This window comes from Podarcis cretensis (genome assembly GCF_951804945.1).
Source record: "Podarcis cretensis genome assembly, chromosome: 4".
Lineage (NCBI taxonomy): Eukaryota > Metazoa > Chordata > Lepidosauria > Squamata > Lacertidae > Podarcis > Podarcis cretensis.
The window spans coordinates 34,795,258-34,807,691 of NC_137173.1; the positions used below are offsets into that span (position 1 = coordinate 34,795,258).

The 12,434-nt window shown below is 42.4% G+C and overlaps 1 protein-coding gene across 3 annotated transcripts in view; it reads left to right on the forward strand.

Annotated features, from left to right (window-relative positions):
* Positions 1–12,434, forward strand: part of DCBLD2 (discoidin, CUB and LCCL domain containing 2) — a 36,415-nt gene that overhangs the window by 3,134 nt on the left and 20,847 nt on the right. The window contains exons 1-2 of one of the 3 annotated variants that reach the window (XM_079973730.1): positions 141–685; positions 10,802–11,029. In XM_079973730.1, the coding sequence (XP_079829856.1) occupies positions 577–685; positions 10,802–11,029 (337 nt within the window). In that variant the 5' untranslated portion in view covers positions 141–576. Of the gene's footprint in view, positions 1–140; positions 686–10,801; positions 11,030–12,434 lie in introns of those variants that run through there. The other 2 variants (XM_079973728.1, XM_079973729.1) reach the window with 2 other exon arrangements.

Here is a 12,434-nt window from a genome sequence, read left to right on the forward strand (position 1 = left end):
CCGCCCCCGAGGGGAACGACCTGGCCCCCCTTCCCCCACGCCATGCATTTCAGCCATTCCCACAAGCTTCGCTCTAACGCCATCCGCCCAACCGAGGGGGCTCCTGGGCAGAGTCCACGAAGGCCTTTGGCCAGAACGCGCCCCTTCGCCTCCAAGTACCCCGAGGACTCTTTGTTGCTCTGTTTGTGTTTGCGCGCGCGCGCGCGTTTCCCCCTTCCCCCTCCTCCCCGCGGAGCAGCGAAGGAGGGCGCCTCAACCCCGGGAGGTGGGCGGGGAGGGGGGTTAAGCGGCCAGACGGGCTCCGCTGGGGGACTTTCGGCTGCCGGAGGCGGGGAAGGGGCGGCTGCAGCGGACCCGGAAGTGGTTGCGCCCATCGGGGGCGTTGGGAGCGCGCCGTGCGGGTTGGTGGGTGGGGGAAGGAGAGGAAGAGGAGGGGGCGGCGGCGGACGGAGGCTGGACGGATCCGCGCGGGGACGGCGCGCGAGCCGGGAGGAGGCGCGAAGAAGGAGGCAAGGCGAGAGCAGCGCGGCTCGGGATGCATTCGGACTGCCGGCTGCTACGCCCGAGACGCGGGGTATGGTGAGCAGCTCGGAGCGCCCGCTCCCCCGGGGGACCCGGCCGGCGCTGGCCTCCCTCCTCCTCCTCCTCCTGTTGCTGCTCAGGCGGGACGCGGCGGCGCAGAAAGGTGCGTGCGGGAGCCCCGTCGGGAGGGGAGGGACCAGATGAGCAGCCTTCCCGCCTTTCTTGCTTGGCGCCCTCCCAGAAGCCCGCCGGGGGGGGGGGGAGGGACGTCACCCTTCCTTGCCCCTTACTCTCTCAGGTGCCGTCGCGGGCATTGGGGAGGGAGGGAGGGGGCGTCTAGGTGGCCACGGGGCACCCCGCTTTTCCACGTCAGCGGGCTTCCTTCGCCCACTCCCTGCCCTGAGGGGACTCTGCCCCCGACAGCGCCTCCACAGTTACCCACGAGCTCTTGGAAGCTCCCCTCCGAAGCCCGTCGAGGAGAAAAAAGCAGGACTGCTGCTTGACCTTTTTAACAAGTGCTTAAAGGTGCATGAGAGCGAAAGGTCCGCGGGGCCCTGCAAATGGGTCTTTCGTGTTCGTGCAGCTGCTTCTCAGCGGCCTGCACTTCTGGCTTCCAACTTTGCCAAAGGGGCATGCCGCCCCACGCGTGTAACCCACGCCACGCACGACGGGTTGGGGGCAGCGATGATAAAAAAGGCTTCCCACCGACGCCACATGTGTGCGTGCAAAGTCCTTTGCATCCATATGTTGCATGGTGCTGATATCTTCACCGAAATGAAGGAGTGATGTTTGAAATGTGATGATATCTGAAGTCCTTCCCCCGCGCTGGAACCAGCTTTCAGTTGTGTTGACTTGAGTGCTTCTCAGAGTATCCAGATAGCATTTCCATTGCTAATCTCCGTAGGCCCCATTGGGTAGGGGGCAAGCCAAATAATATATAAATTCCAAGAAGGCTCAAGACCCAGCCCTTCTCTTTTCAGAAAGTAAAAGGGGAATAGCCTGAGGAATTTTAAGGAGTGATACTTGAAATAACTCCCATTTTCCTCCAGCTTGACATTTTGAGATTATTAAGTAACATAATGAAGAATAGGCGGTGTCTAAGAATGGTTTAAAGCTGGTTTTTAATGTGTAGTGTCACTTTTGTAAAGCTTTCAGTAAGAAAGGAGAGTGTAGGCATAGATTAACTAAAGAATGATGATGCCTTCTATAGTTCCAGTTACAGATAGGTAGCCGTGTTGGTCTGCCATAGTCAAAACAAAAAAATTTTTTTCTTTCCAGTAGCACCTTAAAGACCAACTAAGTTAGTTCTTGGTATGAGCTTTCGTGTGCATGCACACTTCTTCAGATACACAGTGTATCTTCAGTGTATCTGAAGAAGTGTGCATGCACACGAAAGCTCATACCAAGAACTAACTTAGTTGGTCTTTAAGGTGCTACTGGAAAGAAAAAAATTTTTTTGTTTTAAAGAATGATGAGTTTGGGATAGGAAATCCCTGAAACTTGCTCTTTAGTGTTCTCTTTCAGTTGCATCTGACTGCATTTCTTGTTATTTACAGGACACAAATGAGAAAATAGAGAATGAAAGCTGAAACCTTGTTTCAAAACTGCCATATGTGCTAGATGAGGCATTACATTATATGGATATTGTAGGATTGTCGTTTGAATGAGTTCTTATTTTAGAATAAAAGGATGAAAGTTGGTCAGTTCATGAAGCTTCAAGCATTGTAGACTTCAAAACTAGTTAACAGAATTGATGTTAATTCATCTCCCCAGTAGAGCTTGTGGGTTGTGGTGGTGGGAGTTCCTATTACTGTACTATTCTCCCTGAGAGAATATATTTGGAGAAAAGTACTCTACACGTTTCCCTTTCCATTCAAGTCAAAAAACTCCACAAAATGATCATGAATTCTGTTGTGATAAACATTGGCTCTGGTGTAGCATATGACACCCAAGGACAACTCCTAGGGTAGTTCTTCCCGTAAACAAATACATACTGTCCTGTTGTGCGATTTGCACAATTTGCTTATGTGCAACGAATTAAATGTGCATACGGGTACTTATTTATTTAAGGGTTTTTTCCCCCTGAAATAATTTCTGATCACTTACTTTTCCCACTCCCTGAAAAAGGTAGCCATTTTGTAGAATGTTCTTGGAATATTCTCAGCCATTTTTTGTGGTTGCCACCATTCTTTCTGCCTACCAGTGTCCTGGAATGATGCTAGCTTGGGGGCATTATGGGAGCTGCAAAATGGTGGTCAGGCATTCGATACACTTGTTGATAGTGGGAGGCCTCACCTCCAAGTAACAGAGAAATAACTCTTGAGAATATTCAGAGAAAGGTAATCTTAATTTCTCCACCTGCAAGTAGGATGGAGAATTTTGAGAGACCATTTTTGCCCAGCTCTGCTTTTCAGCCAGTATTGTTTACAATGGAACTCTACAAAAGAATGCAACATATTAGGGAAATGTTCATGGCACTGTTGTGGGTCCCTGGAATAGTTCAGGTTTTTCAGGCTCTTTGTTCCAGAGGAAGTGGGAAGAAGGAGCTGCAGCTGGAATCGGGGCCTGGCTGGTGGTAAGATGCCAACCTACAGAAGCAGCTTTTTCATTCACCTGTAGTGCCTTCTCATTTGTGGCAGCTGGTGACTTAGGCAGCAGTCTACCTCTACCTACCTGGGAGTAAGCCCCATTAAATAAGACTTGCTTCTGAAAAGGCGTGATTAGGGTTGTGCTCTTAATTTTGGTTCCAATCTCTTCCCCACAATCTTAAACCCAAATTGATGAAAAACTTGTCTAGTTTTCCTGAAAAGGAGTTTTTGCAGGCTGACCCTAAGCTCATTGCTTGCAAGTAGATCCCACATTTTACTAATTCCCGAGAGAAAGTGCTAGAGGAAGAGGAGATAATGATTGTGATTTGACAAACCTAGTGTATGTTATGCAGTATAAATTTACAAAAAGGAAAATCTACCTTCTTTCTATTCAGTGTAAGAAAATAGACAAAGCTATCAGTCTTTAATGAGTTTGAAAGCATTCATGAACCTTCTGTGAATCTTAACTCTGTAAGTACTTGCTACAGATTGCCTGGCAGATTTTGTGTATTCATATCCATATCTGTACTCAGCTGTCATGTGCATTCACATTTCTCATTAACAGACACTTCTAGAAAAGCTGTCTGTTAAAAGCTGGAAGCCAAACTGTTTCCTAAACTGTTATAAACAAACATTTAAAGAAAAATAATCACATTTGACAATGTGTGGCAGCTGAATATCAGAATGTGAATGTGGATCACAATACAATTTTTATTATTATTGTGAGGCATCCCTTTGGGGAGGAAGGAAAGTTTGTAAATTTGATGTAATAAATACATAAATAAAATTTCAAAGACCCATCTTGCTTATAATTATGCAGGTTTGGGGTTGTTGTTGTTTTACTAATGCCCTTGTGGAGTTGGACTGAAATCCACATTTGAGATGCCATTTAATGTAGTTACAGCTATTTCTCAGTGTACTTCATGACTTGGAAAAAGCTAGTATAATTGCAGTCAAATTCCTCTATGGATCATAGTTGGAACGTCTTCTTTTGAATAGGCATTTAGCTATTGTGAGGATCTGAGGAGTACCTAGTTGTTAAATCTAATACTGACTTGCAAGAACAAAGCAGATACTAAACACGTGGCTTTAAAAATACATGTGACAGGTACACTGTGCAAAACTATGACAATGTGTATTATAGTTTTGCATTGACAGCATTGGTGTATGCTTTGTATGTAACCCATAATTCAGAGAACACTCAATGAGTCTTCTTAAACTTTATTTTAGTTTTTATTTTGTAATGCAACATTTCTACACATTTGGGACTTTTTTGTTTTGCTTTTAATGTGCAATATGTAATATTTCATATTTTTTTAATAATATGTCATATATATTTTTTAAAAATCAGTGACTTGTTCTTGCTGCATTACACAATGACAGATATTTGAGTTTTGCCATGGAAGTGGATTGTGATTGGGACATATGCTCTCTTTCCCCCACTATATCCAATTAAGTTTCCGAACTATTTTATGCTTAAAACAAAAAGGAGCCCAAAAAGGATCTCTCCAAGTTGGGAGAACTGGTAATAAAATGGCAAATTACTTAAGAAGTGTAAGGAGAAGTACACTGGAACAATTTTCTTCCTAATTTCACATATAAGTGAATGGGTTGTGAAATGGTGATGACGGATTAGGAGTGAGACCTTGGGTTAGTAGTGGATAGCTCAAGTGATGATGTCTAGTCAGTGTGTGGTAGCTGTGAAAAAGGCAAATTCCAGGGAATATTAGGACGGGTTGGAAACAAAACTGCCAGTACAGTGGTACCTTGGTTCTCAAACAACTTGGAACCTTGATTGATTGTGTAACTGCAGTGCATTGTTTATTGCTTTCATTTTATGGATCAATGGTCTCGTTAGATAGCATTAAATGTTAAATTGCTGTTTTAGGGGTTGTTTTTAAAAGTCTGGAGCGGATTAATCCATTTTGCATTACTTTCTATGGGAAAGTGTGCCTTGGTTTTGGAACGCTTTGGTTTTGGAAAGGACTTCCAGAATGGATTAAGTTTGAGAACCAAGGTACCACTGTATCATAGTGCCATGTTTGTTACGATATGGAAGCAACGCAGCTGCAATCTGATAGCTTGAAAACATCACATGATGGGGCTGTCTGTGGGAAACAGTGTTACAGTCAGTTCACAGGGCAAATCACCGGAATTTGCTCAGAGTGTAATATGAGACCTTCCTCTTGCGTATGTACAGGAAGTCTCTGCCACTTGCTGGAAGGAGTCTGAAGTGATCGGACATGTTTTATGTAGTGCTGCAAAGTCAGAAATGAAGCGATGTAAATAGATATCTGGCTATCTCCTTTCCCTGCTGGGAAGCAAGGAGGGAGGGGGTGTGCATTTTCCCATGCTGGGAGATGTCGCCTAATGAGACCTATCCTGGACTTGCGGGGATTGCAGCCAGGGAGGTCACCGGTAAGCAAGCCGAGAGCCTGGGAGAGGAGCCAGTCTCTCCCGAAGAAGGCTTGTTTTCCAACAATGATATGGTGTGACAGCACTTTAAATACTGTGTATGGTTCTGGTCACCTCAAAAAGGATAAAATCCATGATGGCTATGCTCTACCTCCAATAAGGTGGCATGCCTCATGTTATACCAGTTACTTGGAACTGCAAGTGGGAAGAATGCTGTTGCATTCGGGTCCTGCTTGCAGATTTTCTATGGGCACCTGGATGCTGGACTTAGATCACCTTTTGGGCTTTTCTTATGTTCTTCTGAATATACTCAGGGCTGCCACCTTTCCCCAGTATTTCACCACAAGAGCACAGCTTTACTTGACATTTTTTTGTAGGTATAAGATTTATTTTTTTAACTCCCATAAAGGTTTAATAGAGCATTTCCAGATCTAGTCTGATTCCATTTTTCAAAAACATCCTTTTTTCTAAAAAAAAAAAAAAACGTAATACAGATTCAGATTTGTTTCTTTTTATAATCACTTATTTAAATATGCTGGAAGCTTCCCTGAAGCGCATTAAGAGACCATCATTGGTTCAACTCTATATTAACTCCAGGAACGTTCCAGTTTTTGTTGATGCAGAAGCTTTATGGGAAACTGCAAAATCTGTGTTCCATCCTTAGATATTGGTTAGAAGATCATCTGAAAAAAATAATCCACTTTGTGCATTTTTCTTCAGTCAATAGTAGTCTGGTTTGAACCCTTATGTAAGTTTGGTGAGCAGAGGATGCAAGCGTTCCACAGATTTCAAGCCAAGATCAGCCATTGTAAAACCAGATGGGTCTTGGCCATCTGTATTGCTCTTCAAAATATCCCGCAGCTATTGCTGCACTTGCATATCTTGGGGCGCCTCTTAATTCATGCCAGCTGATATGACAGATGGATACCAGATACTGGTTTAAACTTCAGACTGAACTTCTGAACTATCACCAGGGACAGGCCAAAATGCCTTTGCCAGGAAGGTGAAGCAGCTCTACATTGTGGGTGCATTCACTGGGGTGGTTTTCACCATAGTTTGCTGTGTAGATATGCCTCAGTGAACTTGAGGAATATACCAGGCCCCTTTCCCTCACCCGCCCAGTTGGGCTATGGACTTCTGCAGTGCTTCCACTGGTGCTCACTGGATGAGTACCAAAGCAAAACTTGCCTAAGTTTTACATGCAGGCAAAGAATCCTGGTTGAAATAAAAGGCAAATGGTTAATTGCTAAACAAGTCAACTTCAAACCATGGATTTTACAAAGCTAGCTTGTTTAACCGTTGTCTGCACTTTACATTGGGCAGTATGCCTCTGCCATCTTGTCCCCTCCTAAATTGAAAATTATATAGAGTATCTGTCAAGTATCAACAATGAGATTTAAATCTTATTTTGCTAAAACTTTGATGTGTCTGGTTCAATATTTAAAGGGGTACGCAAGTAATGAATGGCAAGAAACATGATTCTGGTGACTAGCAAGGAAAGCCTCTAGCTTACCCTGCCACAGAAGTAGCACATTTTTAAAAACCAGCCAGCAATAAAGCAATAAATTATTTGTGTTATTACCCACCTTGCACTAGCAAATCGCCAGGGGCATTATAACAATTTAAAATTGAGAAATTAAAAATAGTTAAAACAAATTGCAATCACAGGAATATGCATTTTTCAGAATGCTGCCAGGGAGACCTAATATGGCACCAAAGCTAATATGGTACCAATCCAGTATGGTTTTAATAAATGGTTGAAAGCAGAGTGTGTCCTAAGTTATGAGAAAAGCCTCCTGCTCCTTAGAATTTGATTGTCCTCAAGGAAGTTCAGAAACAGGAACTGATAACTTAATGTGTCGTGAACCATAGGCTAAAACACACAAGCTGCATAGTAAATCTATAGTACTATACACAGTAAATAAGCAAAACTATTGCCAGTGTTCAAAATATGGCCACGTGTATTACCCTAGCAACAAAAAATATTTTGTGAAAGGGTTTCTAATGCTTTGCCACCAAATGCTGTGCAGCAAATAACTTTTGCCTTACAATCTTCTGGTCTGTTGTCTTCATTGGTTACAGAAGGATAGAGAAGAAGCTTTTTCTCCCACCTGTATGTGGGAAGTATTGGGAAGAAATACTGTCTGCGTGCTTGCTAATGGTGTGTTTCTAGTTGTTAGGATCCATATAACAGGCGCCTTGTTTTCAGGGGTTGCACTGAGAGCACCTTTTCCTTATTTGGTAATGAGCACAAAGGGGATTTCAACTTTGAGTCACAGTGCAACTCAGTTCACTCTCAGTCAGCAAGGTATCCTCAATGGGAACTTTAAAGAATTTGTGTTTGCATTGCTATGTGGGAAAAAAACAAGTGAATGTGCGTGAGAACTGTGGTACTCTGCAGTTTAAAACCGGCCAATAAATAACAGAAAAAATTCATGATATTAGCAAATCTTGAATAATTTGTGGGAGAGTATTTTGCATCTTGTTGGAAGCTTGCTAGTTAAGAGCTCACCATCTCTATGGCTGAATGTATCTCCTAAAGACAGTGAGGTTTCTTTTCTGTAACTGTCAATCAAGAGTGTAACTCACCTGGTCCAGCGTTCTGTTCTCATAGGGGCCAATTAGATGGTTGTGGGAAGCCTGCAAACACGGCTTGATTGGAACAGGCTTGTGAGTCGCAGCTTCTGGAATACACAGGCATATTGACTCTGTCAGTGGAGGTAAAACACGCCAACACGGCTAGTAGGCACTATTAATCTCATCCTCTGTGAATTTGTCCGATCCTCTTATAAAGCCAGCCAAATTAGTTTTTACTACAATAGGTTGGTTGGCATTTAGAGATTTAGGATTGACGTGGAAGCATATGTCCAGCACTGCCTTATAGGGTCATATGTGAAACTTGTTCTTTAGTCTTTGCTAGCATCACGTTAAGGTTATGTTGTGTGATTAAGTGAGCAGTCATATTCACAAAGGCTAATTACAGTCAAGTAATCTTTTTCTATCTAGTGAGCTCTCTGGCATCAAAACGTTAACTTCTCAGATCAAACTATATTGGCATGAAATGCATAAGTTACTAGGAATGCAGACCCTTTTAATGAAATAATTCGTAGCAAATCATGTTTCTTTTCTTCTGCCTGTGCTGCTCCCTGCCAGCATGAACAACAAAACTATGCAGTGAAGCCATCTCAGAATAAATCAATCAATACAAGCATTTGGTTTTTTCCAAGAACGTTAAAGGGAGCCTTTTAAAGCACTGGCTAGCTTTCTTGTCAGAATACTGTCAATGGTATATTATGCTCTGATACTTGATAGATTATTTAGTCATGAGAGTTTAATGTTTCCATTGCCATGAAATTAACACAGGGTTCTTTAAGGGTGGCGGATTCAACACTTGTTGATTCATGACATAAACATGACATAAACATCTTCTCAGCGAGTAGTTTGAACTGCAGAGAACTTCCTTTTGACAATTACAGTATATGCCGTATCTTTTACTATGTGAAGTGAATAGTATTTGGGAATAGGAGGATAGAGTATAGATACTGCATATGGAACTGTAAGTTTTCCAATGTGTTTCTTCCGCCCCACATTTGAGAGCACATGCAGAAGCCCAAATGTATGGAGGTTAAAAACAAAGGAACCCCATCTTTTTGGCAGGCAGTGTTCCTGAGCATGTCCCATAGGGTAATGTAAGCACTTTTCCATCTAGTCTTTCCAACTCATAACAGAGGGGTTTGGTAGCCATTCTGAAGCATTCCCCTTGCCAGGTCCTGCTTGAAACAGGTTGGTTTCAGGGGAAATGGTATAGCACTATGTGCTGGTTAAAGAAATAAAAGTCAGCTGCAAAATATGCTCAGATAGCAACAAAACCCCACAAAATAGACCATTACACAGATTAAATGTTTTCAGTTACCTCTTGAAGCAAAAGAGAAAGAACATCTTAGCACCTGCCCCCACCCTGCCTCCCAAAAAGAATCTGGATGCGGGGCGGGGGGGGGGAATCCAAGGGTCATGGCTACAAAACCCTGCCTGGGTCTTTGCCAATCTAAACTCTAAAGAAGAGGAACCCCAAGCAGTACTCCATATAAAAAATCTTGTATGTGGAAAGACATTCCCTCAGCTTAGCTGAGTCCAGGCAATATAAAAGGGTCACAGGCGTTCATTGCATTTTTTAGTGGAGGACTAAAAGGAACGTGACAACCTCTTGTTTCGTAAGGATGCCTTTTATAATCTCTTCCACAACCCACCCTGCCTCCCTCTGCAGGCCCCAACCAGTCAGATGTCTGATATGTGGTTGTTTAAATTTCCACATTAATTTTGTTGACGTTCAAGAGTAAAAGAGTCTGAAAGCGACTCAGGGAAACACAGCAACTGGATTGCCTCGGGTTCCCCTATCCCAACTTAAGCACTAAGCAGTTTATGAAACATTTAAACAAACAAATAAAGGCAGGCTGGACCTATTTAAAACAAGCTCATCCATGATATGTCTAGCCAACTGATTACTGCTAGTTGATCTTCATGAGTGACCATTATTAACCCAACTCTGGATCAAAAAGGTTTCACTGGGTGTTGCTGCCATCTCTGCTATAGGGATAGGCCTTCATATGGTTTCTTTGTCCTGTTCAATGGGATTCAGCATGGTTTGTCACCCACTTGTAGTTTAACTGACTTACCAACCGCTTCATGGACTTGAAATCCCACCAGACAGCTGGCAGAGGGCATTTTTCCAGACCCACATTTGCAGTACCAGATTCATTGTGGTGAGTCTTAGAGCCCTTAAGATACTGACAGAGCCCCCTCATTGCCACAACAGCTGTGAAGTTACCTGAGTATTTATTAATTGCATGAGGAAGTTTATATTAAAGGGGGAGAAGGAATATGTATATTATTTAAACTTGGACTTCTGAATTGCCTTTTTTAAAAGAAGAAGAATACTTGTCCTCCTCAGGGTGCTTTTATACCCTGAGGGTAACACTAGAATACTTGCATATCTGTTTACTAATTTATATTTATATTTATACATGAAAAATAAGAAGCCTAGAGCCAGTGCAGAAATAAGGCACTGAACTCTGAAATGCTACTATGCAGCACAATTCTATGTATGTTTGCTCTTGCATGGCAAGCTACTGTGTTCAGTGGGGCTTGCTCCTGGGTGAGTTTGCACAGAGTTGCAGCTTTGACACTGGTACTGAGATGTGGGTTCGACTCCCATTCTTGATTTAAAAGTAGCCTATGCATGAGAAAGCCACACTACAGGTCAATCTTTGTTTTTGTAGGTGATGGATGTGGACATACCGTTTTAGGTCCTGAAAGTGGGACTTTTACATCTATTAACTACCCACACGCCTATCCCAACAGCACTGTGTGTGAATGGGAGATTCGAGTAAAGCCTGAGCAGAGAGTGCAGCTCAAATTTGGGGATTTCGATATTGACGATTCAGATTCTTGCCATTTTAATTACGTGAGAGTTTATAATGGAATTGGACCCACAAGGACAGAAATAGGTAAGAACTTCTTCTTGTTATGCTGTTCGAAACAGGGGAAAAATACTCCTTTACGGTTTGTTTGTTATTTAGTAAAAACATGTCTGAATTATTTGCACGATCCATTCTTCCCAAAACTTGAGAAGAAATTTAATTTGATTCTAATGATTATTTTTTTTAGTCATAATCAGTATTGGACATTTTCTTACTCTGGGTTTGTTTAAATCAGAGCCATTTTACACATTATGGAGGAAAACCTGCAGAGGTGAGCTCTCAAGAGGGAGCTGCAGCCAGTCACAGGTGTCCCTGGATAGTTGGGCCCTCCAGATGTTGCTGGAGTACAATTCATATCTTGCTTGGTGGGGCTGATCAAGTCCAGTAATATTTGGACAACACTAGGTTTGCCAGCCCTTCTGTAAAGCATGAGCGTGGCAGACTTGAGCTTGCAAACACAAGCATTATGACAGCGTGTCTCCAAACATAAGTTTAACACCTACGCTTTACATTTTTAGATGTATGTGTAAGATGTTTTTTGTACAACTAAAAGAGAAGTGTGTGGAGTGGCCTTTCAGGGGAGATAGGCTCATCATTAATTTCTCAGGGTTAAGGCGTTCAAATGATCAGGAAGAGGATAAAGGAACATAGGAAACAGGAAGTTGCCTTATACTGACTCAGCTCATTGTTCCATCAATTTCTAAATCATCACCACTGATTGGCAGCAGCTCTCCACAGTTTCAGGTGGGAATCTTTCCAATCCCTATCTAAAAACACCAGGGATTGAACCACATACTCTACAAATAAGCTATGGTGCTAGAACTTTCAAACAGGAGCTCGAAGGAATCTTATAATGGCAAACATTTGTTTTCCAACTTCTTTTTTGGTCGAAGGATCCTGGTCTTCTAAATTTAAATGTGCACTGCATAGAGAAATGTCTCCTTTTTAATTGTATCTGGCATTATTTTGTTCTGTGCCAAAACGCAGCTGTGTCTAAGTGGTGATAAAGTTACCTGGCTTTTGGGAGAGAAAGATGGTGATGGTTCTCTGATTGGGGATTGAGAAGCACAGACATTATATGCAGGGCAAAGGAAGTCACTCCCAGAGCTGAATTTTTCTAAGATTTTAAAACGTATTGTTTCTCTTGTAAATTTGTCAATATGATGGTAAATCTGACATATATGAAGTGGCAGTAATATCCTGTGGTTTTTATTACTTTTGTATCTCTGACTGTGAAACGTTTAATAAACCTTTAGTCTGTGCTGGGAATGTCTTTGTATGCTGCCAAAAAAAGGGAGGGGAGAGTGGAATAAAGACTTAAAATGTCATTGATACCAACAGAGCTGACATTTTCTCTGTTGGTTTTTTTTTATAAAAAAAATCTGTTGCACTGTTTTTCTTCCTTCTAAACCCATGACCTAGATACTACTTC